The sequence below is a fragment of the Pyrgilauda ruficollis genome, unplaced genomic scaffold (genome assembly GCF_017590135.1).
Source record: "Pyrgilauda ruficollis isolate IOZ18807 unplaced genomic scaffold, ASM1759013v1 scaffold66, whole genome shotgun sequence".
Taxonomy (NCBI): domain Eukaryota; kingdom Metazoa; phylum Chordata; class Aves; order Passeriformes; family Passeridae; genus Pyrgilauda; species Pyrgilauda ruficollis.
Window position 1 is genome coordinate 973668 of NW_024528377.1, and position 18827 is coordinate 992494.

At 39.6% G+C, this 18827-nt stretch overlaps 1 protein-coding gene across 7 annotated transcripts in view; it reads left to right on the top strand.

Annotated features, from left to right (window-relative positions):
* ERC1 (ELKS/RAB6-interacting/CAST family member 1) overlaps positions 1-18827 on the top strand; it is a 277845-nt gene that overhangs the window by 42115 nt on the left and 216903 nt on the right. For all 7 annotated transcript variants that reach the window (XM_041484357.1, XM_041484358.1, XM_041484360.1 and 4 more), the window contains exon 3: positions 17113-17529. In XM_041484357.1, coding sequence (XP_041340291.1) covers positions 17113-17529 — 417 coding nt within the window. The remainder of the gene's footprint in view (positions 1-17112; positions 17530-18827) is intronic.

The following is an 18827-nucleotide window of genomic DNA, read 5'->3' on the forward strand; positions in this document are numbered from 1 at the left end:
ATAAAAATTTTAGTTTGATACAATTTTCCTGTCAAAGGAGTGGCGCAGTATTTTAGCCTTTGCCTCTTCCCTGACAAAGCAGAATCAGGCAGGGAAGTACTGAACTCGCTGTGTCTGAACTCCTGGGACACTCAACGGGAGTTCAGCTTCGAGAGCGGAGCTGTTTCGTCTCTTACACTGCCCGTGGGCAGTTTTCTTGTATCATTCTCCTGTGAATAGATGCAAACATGTGGTCCGGGCTGGCTCTGCTCTTACTGACACGCTGTGCAGTTACTGAACTCACTGTCAGTAAAAGAGGGCTGACTGGAATCTCCCATGCAAGAGCAGGAGGTGATTTTTTCAGGAAAGCCAGCCAGAAAGCCAAAGTCCAGTGTGAGGCTGATGTTTTGTGTTGGTTTTCCAGTATAATCAGGATCCATGAAAAAAGTGCTAACTGGGAAATTCTGTTTTCATACTTTCTTGACCTATGTAGGAACTCTTCTCGTTATTTCCCATAAGAGAATCCTTTTTCAGGATTTTTCAGAGCTTTACTTGTGCTTTCTAGAGTTGGTTTTAATACTGAAATAAAAAATTTGACTCCTCAATACTTTGGTATTTTCTCTCGTTTTTTGGTCCTTTCAGTTACAGCCAGTCTTGCCAGTGAGGAGTACTGCTTATACATGGGCAATGTGCTTTAGAAGTATTACAAATACTTCTGAAATATATGGTGAGACTCAAACACATTTCTTAAGATTTGGTAGGTAAGCAGAACTGAGGATATTGAAGTACCTTTTTCCATGTAATACAGCTGCTTCCAAAGTTTCACATTTTTGCAGTACATCTATTGAATTTTTTAGCTTTAATTTTTTTAATAAGTCATGTTTTGCCAATGTATTTTTACAGTAACTTGTAGTGTAGTTTGATTTAATTTTACTGCAATTTCTAATTCAATTTATTTTAAAGTTATTTCTAGTTTAATTATTTCTGTCTTGGGAAAGGAAATACTTTATTCATTAATTTTAATGTTCACTTTTGTAGCAATGTTCAGAAGGTAATAAATGGATTGAATGGATCAATGGAGTCATTGGTCCAGCTTTGGATTCATTACTCAGCTGCTATCTATTTATATTATATATTTAAGTTGGCCTATTTGTTTTGAAGGGGTCAAGGTTCTTATATTACTTCTTTCTAAATAATAAAAGGAATTTTTCTGTCAGACTAGTTTAACATAATTGTGGGCTTTTTTTTCTATTAAAATCGCTTATGAAGAATACTTAATTTGTCATTTAAGACACTCTTTCAGCACAGCTGTTTATTTTTAGTGACTTACTGTTTGTGCTGTGTTCCTTCACTGAAAATGTTTTTAGAGCAGACACACCAACAAAAAGGTGAGGGTCTTTGAAACTTTTCATTAGGAGCCTTAAATGTGGTTGGTCAAGACAAGTGTTTTATCCTTTGAACTAGGGTCCCTAATACAGATTATGCTGTGAGGAGGGAGAGAAATAAGAGGATCCATAGATGTCTTCGTTGTAAGATCTAATCCCACGTTGTGTTTCTCTTAGGAGTGTCAGAATGTACCCAGGGCTTCTGTTTGGGTTGAGTGCTGTCACTTTCATGGCAGAGAGGCAGGATGTGGGGTACCAGGGCTGTTACCTGGCTGGGGATGCTGAATGTGTGAAGCTGAGAGAGCTGCTCTCTGCTGGGCACAGAAGCTGCATCCTAGGAATTCTTGGCCTGAGTGGAGCCACTGGTGAGTCACTGCCAGTGCCAGCAGCAGAGAGCACAGGAAGGTTATTGTGTGACAATTGGTGACAGCAGTGACTCACTGCTGCTAGGAGAGTGGTGCACAGAAATTTGGAGGGTTAAATTCTTCCTCCAAATAAATTATCAAATTTTCCAGTAAGGCTATCAGTCTGTCTTCTGGGAAAATTAAGGTATGTTTAGTGTCTAGGCGCCATTGTGTCTAAGTGTTGTTCATTATTACATCAGTAATGCACAGATTTGTTTCAAGGCAATTTTGTTTTCTGGAAGACAATTGAGATAGAAACCTCCTATTAGCAACAGGCTTGACCTATTGTATTTTCTTTAAAGTAGATACTAGAGGTTCTTACAAGTTGTACCAGTCCTGTCCTACCTAGAGCAGCTTTTCAGGATACAGTTAAATATTCTGGTTATCTGTGTGGCAATACCCACCCCTTTTTTGGAGGGAAGAGACATCTCCAACAAGGAGAAGCTGGTAACCACAGCAGGGCTTGTAGAGAAGTAAAACATTAGAGAAAGGACATAAGCAGCAACTTCCAAGCTGAGAACAGAATAAGAAATTTTGCTCTGGGTTCATGTTGCTCAGTTTCAGTAGGAAATAAACCTGGCTGGCAGCTGTAGGTAAGGGGGGATATTATGGAGGGAGTTCATTCCATTAACTGACTCCTGTGAGTCAAAGTTGTCTGTGGGATAGTGAGCAGAGCTATGGGTGTGGAAGGGGAAAAATGTAATATTCAGTAAGCCAGTACTGAAGTCTAAAAATCATAGACTAGATAAAACAGTGATTTTAAAATACATAACCAGTATTAATGCACTGAATTTGTTATTTGCTGCTTGATGATTTCAGAGATGTGATACAAAATCAGCAAAGCCTAATGAAGAACAAGTGTGCTCTGAGAGGTGTTTCCTGTTTATCAGCTGGTAGAATTACCACCTCTCCATACAAATCTTTTGCTCAGACCTTTTAGACCATGGGAATGGTAATGGTTTCTTGAAAGCTTTTATTCCTTCATTATTTATTGCTCTCAATCCTTTTCTGCTGAAACAGTTTGATTCACTATTTATATTGTGGTTTTGTTTCAGGGTTGGTAGTGTATTATTCTGGTTATCCTAGCACATACATAAACATGACAGTTGCTGTCCAAAGGATTTGAGGGAAGCAATGGTTAGAAAGTGATAGGATGGTGATTTTTGACTCAAAGAAATGCAATTGCATTATTTGCTTGGCTGTTCTCCAGAGCTTTTTAAAAAATTATTTTAATCTTGACCAAGGAAAGATGCCATTTTCAGTGTTTTTAGGCCCCATTATATATTCTCCTCTGACAGTAGCTGAGGTTTGAGTTTATAGATCACTCTTCACTAGCTCAAGTAGTGATTTACTTTTTTAAGAATGCTTTTTTTCACCTATTCTATGTTAGATTTTAAATAATTTAATAACTAGCTGTTTTTTTCAACTGCTTTTACTTAAATTAAAACAGTTGAATTGCTGCTTCATTTCTTCAAATGAAGAAATGTTCATTCTTCATTTCTTGAACTGTTTGTGGTAGTTTAATCAAAAGGATTGGCTCTGTCCTTTTCTGGCAAAAATAACCAAATAATGGGGTTTTATTTTTAAGAGTGTATGTTGTGATACCAGGTGTCCTTTTACATTTGACCAATTGTCCTTTACTGAATGTTGTGTATTAGGATTTTAATGGGGTTTTCCTCAGAAAAACAAAATCTGAACAAAAAAGTGAACAAATTACTGACTGTGACTACAAAACCCATTACCCAGCACTGCCAAGCCCAGCTCTAAACCATGTCCCCAAGTGCCACATCTACACATCTTTTAACTACCTCCAGGGATGGTGGCCCAGCCACTGACTCAGGGCAGCCCATTCCCATGTGTGAATAAATGTTTGTAATATCCAACCTCCCTGGCACAACTTGAGGCCGTTTCCTCTTGTCTTATCACTTGTCAGAAGGAGAAGAGCCCGACCCCCACCTGGCTGCACCCTCCCTTCAGGTGGTCATGAGAGCCATGAGGTGTCCCCTGAGCCTCCTCCGGGCTCAGCTTCTCCAGCTGCTCCTCACAGGACTTGTTCTCAGACCCTTCATCATCAACACTGCTCCTCCCTGACCAGCACCATCTCTATTTCCAGCGTGACCATTCTCAGGTGCTTCATCCTGTGGTTTCTGGCTCATCAGGAACCTGCATCTCAGAGCTGTGTGGATCTCCATCCCATCCCTGCACTGACAGCAGAACCTCACCAGTGCTGTCCCCAGGCTCATCTCTAGTGAGCTTCTTTGTTTTCCCTTCCCCCTTGCCATGTGGTTCAGAGCTCTCAATGAGCCCTGCTGGCTCCTGTGCAGAGATCCTGTTTCCCCTTTGAGACAGGTGTACCCTGGCTCTTGCCAGCAGGCCTGCTGTCATGTAAACTGATCTATAATTAAAAAAGGCAAAATCCTGCCAGTGACAGCAGGCTCGCAGCCAGGTATTGATCTGCTGGCTCTTCCTTTTTCTTCCCCCTCATTCCCTGAAAATGAAAGGAGAGAGGAGAACACTTCATGTGCTCCTTATCCTTTAACCAGTCATGAATCTCTACAGCAAAAGTATCTCAGAAAAGTGTTGCCAAGAGAGTGTTTTAATGATGAGTAAAACATATGTTAATTTTAGGTGAAATCTAAAAGGAGTGCAGGGACTATGAAATCCAGGGTTGTGGAGTGGTTTCTTAGTAATGCATTCAGGGTTTCTGTGTTAATTAGGTGTACGAATCTTCTGTCTAGTAAACCTAATCTAGGCATCCATTTGAGTGATAGAAAAAGAGTGAACCTCTGCTTTTAATTAACATATGGGTTTATTTCTCCGGGAAGGCACAGCAAGGTGTTCTGAAATGTGCCTTAAGCTTAGCATTTAAGTAAGAGCCACCATTGTTCCTTTGGCCTCGCATTGAGATGGATGAAGAAGAGTGAGTGCTTTCCCTAATTCTTTCTAGGTCCCAGAAAATACCCAAGAGTTGAGTGGAATTTGGGTCTTCAGAGCCAGCTTGTTGTGTTGCCCTGAAATAAAATGTCTAACACTAGACAAGTGAGTGTTCCAGATTTGCAATGCTACAAGCCCTTTTAATTTTTATTTTTAGTTCTGAATTGCCAGACTCTTATAAAACATGTAGCTCTGAGAGGGCTAACTCTGTTCGACAAGTGTAAGCTCTTGCTGCAGTTGGTGGATTGATGCCTTGAACTCACCACAGGGAATTCCATTCTCCTTTCTGTCTTGACAGTTGTTCATACAGATTTATCAGCAGATTTAGATATTTCTCTGAACAGTGTTTAGATGCAGAGCACTTGGTTACAGGATGGCCTGCATAAAGAACCAAAAAGACTTTATTGCCCAGCATTTCCATTTTTGCAGATCTTGATTATCTGTTATCTGTGTTATTGCAGATCTTGAACATTTATGTATTCTCCACCTGGTCTGTAAAGAAGCAAGAGTTCAGTCATTGCTCTGCAAGAAGCCTAACAGCATGACAAACTGCTTGAATGGCCATGTAGTACTAATACATGAGTAAGCAGCTCCTGAAAAGATTTATTAAGAGCCAGTATTTGTTCAGTGAGAGATTTACCCCAAATGATTTTATCAAAGCTGTCTATGCCAACTGTCCATTTTGACTCGTGGGCAATGCAAGAATATTCAGTGTTGGATAGTTTTATGTTTATTTCCATCAAGTCAGATCTCCTTTATGTTCTTCTCTTTCCCTCGATTCCTAGAGTGATGTGCAAGGTTAGGCAGGACAGTACTGAAGCTTTTCACTGACAAAAGTCGTTCTAGCTGTCAGTCCTGTTGTTGGTACTCATTTTAGCTTGTCTAGCTCACATTCTGAACAGATGGATTTCTGATGCCTACTAGGAGTTCAGCTTACTGCACCTGATGTCTTCAGTGGTGGGTGACTGAGCACTGCTGCCAGAGGGAATTGCCTCCTGCTCTGAGAATCCTTGTACCTAGCAGGAAGATGTCTGTGGCAAAGAACCAATCTCCTGAATGGAAAAACTTTTCTGTTTGGGTATTTTCCATCACATTCTATAAGGAATTAATAGGGAAAATCCTTGAATTTGTACTTGCAAAGCTGCATCCATCACTGCATCTTCCAGAAGTTGGAATGCTTTCTGTTAAGGTGGGTTGTGCTAGGCCTTCCCATTTCCAGAGCTATTCAAGTTCTTAATGCTTTTCTGTTGCTTATCTCTTAAAGCTGCTTAGCTTCCTAAAAGTCACACAAAGCTCCTTTAGAACTCAGTGTAATGTGCTGTGTTCTGCTTTGCTGTCAGAGGTGCTGCTGTCATTTCAACATGAGGGTAAGTGCCAGAACATTTTGATCAGAGGTTTTTTTATATGTTCTTTCACAGGGACAGTGATTGCTGCAGCCATATTCTAAATTTATCCTGAAATTCTAATAATTCATTTGAACTGCCTGTCTTTCCCAGAATGGTACTTGGCGAGACTTGACATATCCAGAAAATAAGATTTTCAAGTCTATTCTTTTGTGAGTGTAGCCAGTAGTTAATGGCAGAGGGCTAAAATACCATGTATCGTGTCAAAAGCGACAGGTTTAGTTGAGTTTTATCCATGATTGTTGCTTCTGTAAATTTTGTTGAAGAGAATCCTGTTTTCTTTCTCCTGACGTTTCAAAGAAAATGAAAAGAAGTTGCAGAGATGGAAGGGATGCATATCTTCTGTCTGGCAAGAATTTGTCTTAATTGTGACCACTTCAAGCCTTTAATCTTGCAAAATAGTCTGTAGTGCATTGATAACTTCAAAAAGGCCCATCATTTTTACTTCAAGGACAATGAATGAATTGGTTTTGCTTTTGTTTTGGTTTTTTGTTTTCCTGTATGTAGAAGTGCACACACTGTAGTCCTCTACAGTAGTTGATGATATACCTGGGTACTGCTCTTGTTTCAGCAATCATTTTAGGCCTTTTGGATTTTTGACTGAGTAGAGAGGTTTGCAGTTGTTCCCTTTTGTGGCTTGAAACAAGAAAACCATGTGCAAACACTTTTCCAGGAAACTTGGTTTGCTGTCCCTGAAGAATTGATGATAAACCAAATGTGAGAAGATACAACAGTTAAAATTCTGAGCAGGATAGACAGCAGTCAGGGCAGGCACATTGGAGACACTGTGAACAAGCAGAACAAGAGGCATGGTTGTGAGATAGTGAAATTGGTTCCATCTTGTAGTGAAACAGGGGGATGAGTTGTGGGACAATACGGGGCCTCTGCACTATAATCATCTCCCTGAGAACTTTTGCCTTGCAATGTTGCCATCTCATCATCTCAAGGAAGATTGTAAGTAAGGTGGCAAAGCCTCACTGCAGCCATGGTCAGTGCAGCTGAGAGGCTGTTTTTGCTGTTGGTTCTCTTGGTCTTGGTTGATCATTGGGCAGAGACTCCTTTGGCAAGAACTTTCCATGTGTCTCAATACAGCTAAATGTTGTTCGTGAGATCCTGAATATCAGGTGCTCTATTATTTCAAGTCCTGAGTGCAGTATTCTCACATTTATGGCCATATCTGGTCATCTGGTGTCTTGCCTTCTCAAGAAAATGCATTAAAATAGCCAGCAAACAAACCATCAGTGAATTTCAGTGTTTGCAGATTGCTGGTGAGCTGCTGTCCAGGTTTGATAGTTCAGTCTGGTGTGGCTTACAAATACTTTATTTTTGCTGAGAACTCAATTTCTGGAGGCACAGTGTGGAAAGAACACTTTCTGCTGTAGTCACCACTCCATAGTCTCTGAGCATTGGGTGGCTCAGGTCTCCCACTGTTACTTGGTGATGAAGAACACATTCCAAATTGACAGGAAGAACAAAGTGTTGTAGTGCTGTGGGCAAGCAGAAATTGAAAACTTACTGTTTTACATTGAAACTAATTATTTGAAATATTCAGTCCTCATTCAGAAACTGTTATTTGAAATATAGCAGTCACAATCTTCAACTACTCAACAAGCTTTAAAGATTCAGCCTGCTCCCAAATTTATATTCTTAGATGAGAAGCAGTTGGCTTATGCATGCAGATGTAGTTATTCAAGGTATTTTGGTCAAAATATCTTTGTGTGACACATGAATATGTGCATTGAGATTTATAGTGTGACCTCTCCAAACCAGCTAGTGTAGAAGGTGGTTTAAATCTGGGTGAGATGGGTGATGTGGGTAAAGTAATCAGCAGCTATCTTGTGCATTGATTTTTCATATAGTGCTCTCTTACTAGAAATCAGCAGCTATTTTTCCTTTTTAGAGCATGTTGTTGATGTATGCTGATATGTTGGAAAGTACTGAACACAGAATCAAAGGTTGTGTAGCAGAGCACCTTTTATCTTGGATTGATTCCTTACATCAGCTAATGGAAAGACAGATTTACTGACCTCCCTAATTGAGGTGACTAATAACACATTTTTGCAGAAAAGCTCCTAATCTATTAACAAATGAGTCATCTTTCATATAGATGCTATTAATTTGAAAATATTAGACTTTCATACGTATTTAAATGTTAAAATTCTCTTTCCCATAAGTGCCATAATAATTTATAATTACTTTCATGGGATGAGAGGTTCACAAAAGCTGAATTTGGCACTTTAGCACCTATTTCACAGATGCAATTTAGAAGTAATCTGTGCTCTGGGTGAGATTGGGTGTGTTGTATGCACATGCAAAATAGGATAAGGTTGAACTCTATAACTTCTATCACGGCTGGCCTGAATATAGATCAGTTTGATGTTTGGGTATTGGCTTTTTATTTTTTTAACAAAAACCTTGTGCACAAAGATCCATTTTATCAACACAATTTGTGGCAAAAGAAATCTATGCTTGCCAGACAGGGAAGACAGAATCTGCAAGGAGTTGTCTTACTGCAGTGTATGAAACTGCAAATATGCTGTTTCTTGAGCAGCGTAAAGGAAAAAAAAAATCAAAGCTCATATTTGTAAATAAATAAAACATGGTGTTTAAGTAATGTAATACTAACCCAATTTGGACAGCCTGGTGGGAAACGGAGGTTAAAGTCAGTATGTAAATTGTTGATTTCTATGAGAAATTCCAAACATTTGCCCTAATCCCAAAATGCCTATTCTCAAGAAGGATGAGGGGCACTTAAAAAGAATCCAGTTTCTCAGTTCCAGGATAATAACATGCTGACATTCAAAGGGTATGAAATACAGATTCTTGGAAGATTTGCATGAGCAAAAGCTTTTGAAGCACAGTAAACTACAGATGTAGAAGTACTTACCTTTGGAAATGTAAACAGAGTAGCTGGAGCTTACTGATACGACTTCAAAAATAATTTTCCTTTGGGTTCTTGAGTTCTAGTTGCCTACTAGACCATTTCTGGTGTCTGACAGAGAGCTCAAATTCCCTTAGGAAGTCAGAGAACTGTCAGAATTATATTCATAGCTAAAAAACTGATAAATGTGTGCTTTTTAGGATTTTAACAGGTTTGCCTATGCCTAATCAGAATTTTTCTTCTTACCACACAGGTATGTGCACAAATTTCTTTAGACTATTTAGAATGTGCACAAAATTATTCTTAGAATAAGTCTTGTTTTTACTGTGCATGAGTTACTCTGTAGAACCTGCCCACATCTATACTTTGACCATAGAAACAGCCTACCTTTATTCTTGCTAAGCTGCTTCATGTTTACCAAAGATAAAATCGTGCATGTGGACATTTAGCACTGAGAGATGGTGTACTGCACTTACTCTCTTTTACCTTGCAGCCTTTTCATGGATGTGCCTGTACACTGTGCGTGAGTTGGTTGCATTGCAGGCTGTTTCTCATCTGCTTCCTTTGGGACTCTAAATTCATCCCTGTAGGCTTCTTTGGGGTTTGTTGGGGATTTTTGGTACAAACAGGAGCAAAGGAATTAGGCTGCTGCACACTGCCCCCTTAAATGGCTTATTTTGTGCGAGTCTAGTTCAGCTGACAAATGTATTACTGACAACTTAAACTCTTTACCTATAGCACTTTTTTACCATCTTGCCCTTCTGCTGTCTCAGAGATAATGCAACGTAGGGCTGTCTTTAAAATACAGGTCCCTTTCTTTGACTCACAAATTAAATCCTATTAAAATCATAGCAGTATTTTGTATCTAAGCTTAACACTATAAAAATCACCCACTCATTTCCATTTAAATCAGGATTTTGAAGCCCCTGATCCATCTTACAGGGAATATGTAGCATTTCTGGAATCAGCAAGTTCTGTTTCTTCACAGCCCTGCTGGACACCTGACATTAGCCCTTTTCCCAATGTCTTTGCGTGGGCTGCAGCTGAATGTCAGCAGGGACTCCCTCAGACAGCCAGGCTTTGCTTCTGCAGGGCATTCAGCAGAATCCATTTCCCAGAAATGCTGCCAAAACTTTAACTCTTTGAGCATGGGAGGGTGTGATTTCACACAGTGACCAAATTCTGTTCTCTACCATTTTGCATGTGGTCTCTTTTGAGCTGTGTGGTTCATCCTCTTAAAAATGTTTGAAGATTTTGTTTTAAGAAACATGAGAGTTATTGTGCATGTGGATTTTCTGGCAAGAAAAACAGTTTTTGCATTTACATTCTCATTTTCTGGTGATGTACATTTGATGAACAGACCTTACAGAATTGTCCTTCTGAAATAAAATATCATAATTATTGTATCTTTCCTTTCAAGAGAAATAGCATTGTACTCATGGTGAACTAGAAACAAAAGTAAGGCAGTGTTTATAGGTACTACAAGTAAGTTTCAGACCTGCAATGCCTTTTCTAGCTAAAAGCTTGTGTACCTTGTCTTTTTTTGCCAGCTGTAAAAATAATTTGCTTAAGGACAGAGTAGCTATAAACTGGCATCTTCCAAAATTTAGTTTTCGTTTGATTAACAAATTACATTTGTCCCTTTTTAAAAATTTTTAAATGTTGTAGTTTTTTATTCCTGGGTTGGATCCTGAAAAAGAAATACAGAACTATGTGATATATAATAAAAAAAGGAAATGTGTTGTTGTGGTTTAACCACAGCCAGCAATTAGCTACCACACAGACACTCACTCTGTCCCTGGTGGGTGAGGGTGGGACAGCTTGTGGGTTGAGATAAAGACAGTTTGTTAGGTAAAGAGAAAGCATGAGGAATTCATTCCCTAGTTCCCATCACCAGGCAGGTGTCCAGCCCTTTCCAGGAAAGCAGGGCTCCATCCTGAAGTGATGGTGACTTGGCTGTCAGATGCCATAAATCCAATATCCCATGCTCCTCTTCCTTCCTCCAGCTTGTATTGCTGAGCACATCACCTGGGCTGGGGTATCCCTTGGGTGGGTTGGGATCAGCTGTGCTGGCTTTAATCCCTCCCAGCTCCTTGTGCTCCCCCAGCCCACTCACTGGCAGGGTGGGGTGAGAGGCAGGAAAGGCCTTGGCTCTGTGCAAGCCCTGCTCAGCAATAACCAAAATACCCCGGAGTTACCAACAGTGTTTTCAGCACAAATCCAAAACACAGCCCCATACCAGCTACTATGACGAAAATTAACTTTACTCCAGCCAAAACCAGCACACCTGTCCTGTGTTGTGTCCAAGCACATGGTGTTTTCTGCATGAAGAACAGCCTGATGGCTGAGCAGATTGGCAGAGAACTGCCAAATATGTGTGCATCATAAAGCTCATTCAGGACAGGATGTACTGGCTTTGTGGGTTAACAGTAGACGTGACCAGTAAGTTTTTAATAGCCTATGTTTGTCAGTAGTATTTTTATAAGAAGCTTTTATTAAATCTGCTGATTTCAGCAAAACTCTTGTTAGGATTTTTTTTTTTTCCCTGTGGAGTGGGATTTCTGATTAAGAATTTGGTAAGAGTGAGATGAGATTACCCTAAGAAGGAAATAGATTCAGTGTGAGAGTTGCTAAGGGGTCTCTTGGTTAATTTGAACAAAGTCCCTGACACTCTTCCCTTTAGGACACAGACATGTGAGGAATGCAAGCTTGAATTTTGAAGTCACTCAATATTCAGATATTTGTGCAAAGGAGAAACTCTCTCAGTCCTTTCTGTAAGAATAACTTGTTAGAGATCCACCCAAGAACATCTTTATTGCTTCCTTACTGGAGCCTCCTTTGAGTCATATGATGAGTAAGAGCCTGAACCCCTCTCTTCCAGGTGGAAGCTTTCACAGCACTAAATATTCTGGTAGGACCTCTCTTTTTCTCCCTGTCCTTATCACTACCCTGCATTCTCTTGCTCATGATTGAGTCTTCACTGTTCTCCCAGTGTCAGAGAAATCTAAGTGGCTGAGTTTTGCAGAATGTAACAATACTTCCCCACCTCATTGTGACACATTTCTGTGACACTGTCACGTAATTGTATGTTATGTTTTTCCCTTGTTTCTGGGAAAGAGTACATTCTGTTTCTTTTTGCTGATTTTTTCAGGCTTCTCTTGAAGATACTGTATTTTTTCTTGGTGTTCAAAAATGAAAGGAATTTTCTCGGTTGAACCTACTTAGAATTTAAATAGAGAAGATTAAGGGGAATTTAACTATGGAAGTGTTTGGTGACTAGGTGCCTTGCAGAACCCAGAGGTCTAATTTAGGCATTTAGACTTCTTGAATAAATTATGGGATAAGTTGTATGTCTGATTACAGTAGTTACACAGATAGTATCTGCAGAATGAATAATCTAAAATCCAAACTCAATTGAAAAAATGCATATTGGAATATTAAACACTGTAGCTTGGTAGGTCAAGCTCTGTCTTGCAACGATGAGTTTGGAAATCCTTTCTTTAAAAAGCATATCACAATTTAATCCTTTCTTTCAAAATCATGGTAGTAGCAGTGGCTGTCTCCTTTCGATTTAAATGTAGTGTTAGAATACAGGTCTTGGCTGTAGAATATCAATTAAATTTCTTTTTCTGACTGAGAAAGTTAAAATGCACATCCCCCATTTCCTTTGGAATGGTAAACATTTAAGTTAGTTGGAGGTATTGCTATTCAGGTCTTTCTGTTCTTATGTGTTCCACCAATTAGAATAAGAAGCTGTGCTCTCTTTAATATTTTCTGTCAGGCCTACTGAATTGTTAAATATTTTATGCAAAAAGGAAAAGCTTCAACAGAGAGAGATGAAAGGAGCTGCCTGCAGCTCTCACCAGTACAGCTGTAGGTGAGTGCATTACCCTGAGACTGCAGCAGCAGGACAGCTTTGGGAACCAAATCCCAGCAACTTCTCCATCCTGCTGTGGTCTGGGAGCTCACCCATCTGCCAAGGTGTGGGAAATGTGAATTTGAGTCCTGATAGCTGGAGGCAAAGATTGAATCGTGTTCTGCTACTTAGAGATGTAAATTTTGGGTTGCTGGATAAAAGTCAAACTCTGTCTCAACTCTCTGGTTGGGAAGTTGACCTGTGGAAATAATACAGGCAGAGGAACACCTGGTGTAAGGGGTTATGTTTACACCATGTCCTTTTAGGATTTCTCTTTGAGATGATCCTGAAGGTGCTTAGCTCTGTCAAGAGAAAAATTTGTTGGACATAACCATAACTAGAGAACTGGGCTCACAAAAATCCCTTTGTGATTTTTTACATGTAGTTATAATTTTTAGTGAGGCTTAAAGACTCGTTTTCATTACTTGAAAAAAAAACAGGGAATCCTCAAGATTTGAGACAGGAACAATAAATTTCAAGCAAAGTACAGGTTCACAATAATTGCTTTGACTTTAATTACATTGCCTGCATTAAAATCTTTCACAAAAGCATGATTGTTACTTCGTAGAGTATGGCATAATGAAGCTCAGTGGTATTAAAAGTATTTTTACATGTTTATTTATATATAAGACTATTTCAACAGTATTTTTCAATTTTCTTGAGATCTCTAGTCAGGTCTTAGAAATTAAGTATCAGTGGCTTGTGTTGCATGAACTTGGAAAATATTTTGCCTTTCTAGGATAGTTTAAAAGTGAAGTCTAGAAATGGATGAGATGCTAGTAAAGATTGCCTGCTCCTTGAGGGGGAAAAATGATGGGGTTTTCTTAAAATTATACAGAAGACAAGAAATTTTAACTGAAAAAGTAGTTTAGTTATGATACCAGCTTGTAAAGAATATTGTTCTATTCTGAGAATCATAAAAAAATATTGGAAAGCAGAGAAAAGAACCCATTTTGTATACATTTTGCATGTTGGAAAAGAGTGGGTGTCAGAAGCACAGAATAATTTTCTGTGGCATGTTTTCCAGTTACCTTTCACATAATAAAGTTTATTCTCGACTGAGCAGCAGTTCAGAGAACAGTGGGAGTTATTTCTAAGCTCAGCTCTAACTTTTCCACTAACTCCACCTCTTCATTTTTCGTGGGAAACTGAATTACAGGCAGTTGCTGACCAATTGTCAGGTATTCCAAACTCCCTTGTCTTTATTTCACAGACTGATGGATATCAGTAAATCCTGTTTGTCACTGGTATTAATTTTTTTTTCCCCCCCACATCATGTATTTGAATCACATAATAGATTTTGGTTCAGTGACCCAAAAGTTCCAGGGAGGCATTTCCATGTTTAGGGGAAATAATTTCTGTGGGTCCGAGACATAGTTTTTGTTTGTGTAACCTGAAATGACATTTCACAGCAGATCAGATGGTGAAAATGTAAGAATTTGGTTTGGTGATTTGGGCCATTGATGTTTATAAATATCCCAAGTTTGATTCCGAGACAACATTGAGTAGAGGAAATAATTTCATTTAATCGATGATGTGGTTGTTCAGAAGAAGCTCTTTCCTCGCCTGAGAGAAAGGAAATGCTGAAGTAGCAGCGTGTGGAGAGCCAGGTGGAAGCATGTGGGAATTTTGTTTGTTAGCTGGAGGAACAACACACAGCTGGGCTGTGAATAAGTAGGGCTTCTCAAATACAAATGGAATTAACTCGTGTGGAATTGTAAAGCTACATATAGTGGGGTTACTGTTTAATTGTAGCAAAATTTGAGGACATTTTCTCACTGCTGCTGTTGCAGTCCTACTGACTTTATTGGTGGGGTATAGGTACAGATGAGGCAAATGTTTTAATGAGTGCAGCAGGTTTTCTCTTACAGCTCAGCCAACATGCATTAATTGAACAGATGCAGTGGTTTTGATTGCCTACCTGTAGTGCCTCAGTTTCAGGGCTTGGACGTGGTTCTGTCATTTCTCACTTTGTCATTTCTCCAAACCACAGTCAATAACTGAAAGTTGAGATCTTTAATTAAAAAGAAAGTGATTTCTGAAAATGTTTTGGAAGTCCATATTAATTCCCTTCAGATATTTTTTCATCTCTTACTTGAAAATAAATCTGGGCAGCCACCAATATATAAACACAATTACTCTGTTCTAAAAGGTGCATTACTTGTTCTCTCACCTAATATATCCATGCTATGTTGCACACAGATTCTATAACCTGAAGTGTAGTTGTAGATTAACCAAATTACTAACTTCCAGATACTGTGTTATTGAAGTAGAAGAAAAGGCAATTACAGCATCTTAAACCAACCACAGAGCTTTGCATTTAAGCTGATTCCAGTTTATGCTGATGCTGTAAAGGATGTTTCCATTTTCTTTTCTGCCAGCTCCTTGGCAGCACCTGCCACCCCTGCTTTGCACCAGAATCAGCACTGATGTAGCCACACTGTCACCTCAATTGGAGATCTGGCTGCTAAGGCATTTTCTTTGGTGCTTGCTGGGGCTGATTTTCAGCCATCAGGTGAAGTTTTGATCCTGTTGTCAGTGCCAACCACCTAAGGAAGGACAAACAGCAAGGCTGTTCCCTTTAGTGGCAGTGTGGCCTTAGGTGAGCTGACAGTGTGACAGCAGCTTTGGTTGTGAAAAGCTGCTCTTAGGCCAGAGCACAAATGGAGGGAAAGCACTTGGTCTAAAATACTGACTTCTGCAAAGAAAATGGGTTTGGACTGCCTTTATGCACCATTCTGTACAACCAAACGAACCCTTTGTGTTTCTAAAACAGATTAAAGGTAAGTAACTCTGCTATAAATGCTATCTGCTGTTTTTTCATAGAATCACAGTGTGCTTGAGGTTGCTGGGAGGTCAGCTGGTCCAACCCCTTGGCTCAAGCAAGGCCACTTAGATCCTGTTGCCCAGGGCCATGTCCAGACAGCTTTTTACCATCTTCAAGGCATTTTACATAAGAATTGTGATAAACATAGTCTTGGAGTAATGCTTAAAGCCAATCTTCTTAGTTTCTCCTTTTACAAATACTTGAGTAAAATTAAGCACTTGGATTTATAGAAAGCATTAATTTTGCACAGTTTTTACATTTTAGACCTCACCACTGTGTGTCTGCATCAAGCTTGATCATAGAATATAATTTATTCTAGTACTTTACTGAATACTGTAATAGCTGTGTATGAGACACTTGATTTTTTAAATATAAATGTAGACCCCAGGGATTAGTGCATCCCACTTATTCACACTCAGACTAAATTGTAAGCATGTCTGCCTCACTTAAGGGAGAAGAGATGTATCACTCAGTGTGCATCTCATTCCTGGTAATCAAATCTTTGTGCAGTGTTTGTACTCCTCTGTTATTGGCTTGATACTTCTGTCTTGCAGAGAAGAGAAAAGATATTTATCAAAGTATAAACGAACACATTTTTGTGTGGGCAAACTGTGCTTCTCCTGTATTGTCCCATTATATTAACCCACTGTATTCAGTCATTGAGAGAGGATTTATTGTCTTGCGCAACAACAAATTACTGCTGATCATTTGATTGACTTCATATTCCTGTTCGTGAGGTGGTAACTTCTCTTCTGGGCTAAAATCCTCATGCATTAAATTTTACAGTGTGACCCTTTCCCTGTGCAGCATTTATCCAGTTTTCTATAGTTGTGTTTCTTCATTGCAAGCTGAAGTTTATTCCCTAAGTCAAATGGGAAATCTGTGCTAGGTGTAGAGTTACTGCTGAAGAGCTTGGGAGCCTTCACAGGTGGTTACGTTTTGTGGGTGATACGTAAATTCTAATAGCACTGTGCCCCTCTGCTTTGCCAAGATAGTAATTCCATAGTAATTCTGGGTTTTCTTTTGCATAATTGTTCTATAGGGGAGGTGAACTTTTGGAAGGGTATTGACACAAGTTGCTGAAAGCTGCTGACATTTTCCTGTTTGAATCGGTCACTCTCAAGTTGATGCAAATGGAAGAGTCACTCAAGCAAGAGTCTTCTAAGTGTTAAGCAACCTCTGCCAGGCACAGAAGGAGGAACTTGAATTTTCTGTAGTATAACCCAGTTCCACCTCAATTCTGCTTTCAAAAACTCATTGTTGGTCTGTTACTATGGTGATTTCCTCTTGGTTGGTAGTTCAGGAGGTCTCATGTGGCTCATACTCTTTCCTTTATTTCTCCAGTGGAGGGAATCCTCTGATTTAATGTGTTTGTTCTTTCAGCATATGCAGATGACTATCCAGGCTCTCCAAGACGAGCTGCGGATCCAGCGGGACCTGAACCAGCTGTTCCAGCAGGACAGCAGCAGCAGGAGCAGCGAACCCTTCGTGGCAGAGCTAACAGAGGAGAACTTTCAGCGGCTGCACGCAGAGCACGAGCGCCAGGCCAAGGAGCTGTTCCTGCTACGGAAAACCTTGGAGGAGATGGAACTGCGTATTGAGACACAGAAACAGACCTTAAATGCACGTGATGAGTCCATCAAAAAGCTACTGGAGATGCTGCAGAGTAAAGGGCTGTCAGCAAAAGCCACTGAGGAAGACCATGAGCGGACACGACGGTTGGCTGAGGCAGAGATGCACGTGCACCACTTGGAGAGCCTTCTTGAACAGAAGGAAAAAGAAAACAACATGCTGAGAGAGGTGAGTGATCAAAGTCCTCTCCAGTCTTAAACTCCTCTCTGTCTCCTATCCATTTCACAGTTGCAAGGAGAGAATCTTCCATCCTCTCTATAAGCTGTATTTTACATTAGATTCGATTTGTGTACATTTTAAAACTTCTTTATGGCTTCCTTGCATGTACCTTTTGGGGTTTTGTGCTGTGGGCCCCACTTCCCCTGTAGTCTTCATAGGAAACTCTGGAGGTGAATTGTCCTAAAGCCCATAAAATGAATTCTTCTGCTCTATTGTAGTTAGAGAGAAAGTAGCTACCTGTGTTTAGGTGAGAGCAGAGAAAGAAATCTTTGCAAGAGTAATGGATGATTGCTCAACAGTTTCCATGGAAACAGTCATCTTGCTGTGAAGGGTATTTGATAAAACTATTAGCTGCCCTGGATGCACAGCCAAAAAAGAGATTTCTTAAAGGGGCACTGCTGCACACATAGGTGTAATGCCTTCTCACCATCCTTCTGAAAAGAGAAAAACTCTTGTTTGTCTGTATTGTACCTTAAAAGAGTACAGTGGCAGACATTCTTCACTATTAATAATTTAAAACTAATTATAACAAAATATAGTCTATGTAGAATACAAATATTTTACTAAAACAAAGGAAAATAAATGAAAGAAAATGAGTTATTGTGTAGTCAGTGTCGTTACATTTTTTGATATTATTAAATGCGTTTTCCTGTTATCGAGCAGCCTCATAAGTAATCGAATATTAACTTCCAAAAGGCTGGTAATTCAGCATGGATTGTATAGATGCACAGATAAATATGTGTATACATGGATTCACTAGTGCTAAGATTCTTTCTAAAGATTATTTTACATCTGTCGACTGAAGGCATGAATTGATAGCTACCCATATGTACCACGTGTATGACTCTAATGACCTGTTCTGCACATTGGTATCCATCTCATGGTTCAGCATTTTTTGGGAAGCTCTGTGGATATACAAGATTTAAGGCCTATCTCTAAGAAGTCAAGAAAGCAAAGCCTGGAAGAGTTTTTTGAGATGAGTGTATGCCGCACATAAATACCTCTTAATACCTCTTATTCATATGTTTCCAGGGCCTGGCCCATAGTGCTTGTGCTCTTGCAGGCATTTATATAAGAAAGCTGGAGCCCATTGCATTTCTGAGCCAGATTTAGGCCAGATTTATTTTTTTTAGAGCAGTAATCTCTTGAGTGTCTGGAGTGAAGATAATATGATTCCAGAGTTTCTGCACCACAGTTTTTCCTTTATTTAGCAACCAATGATAATTCTGTTCCAATTCTTGTAACTA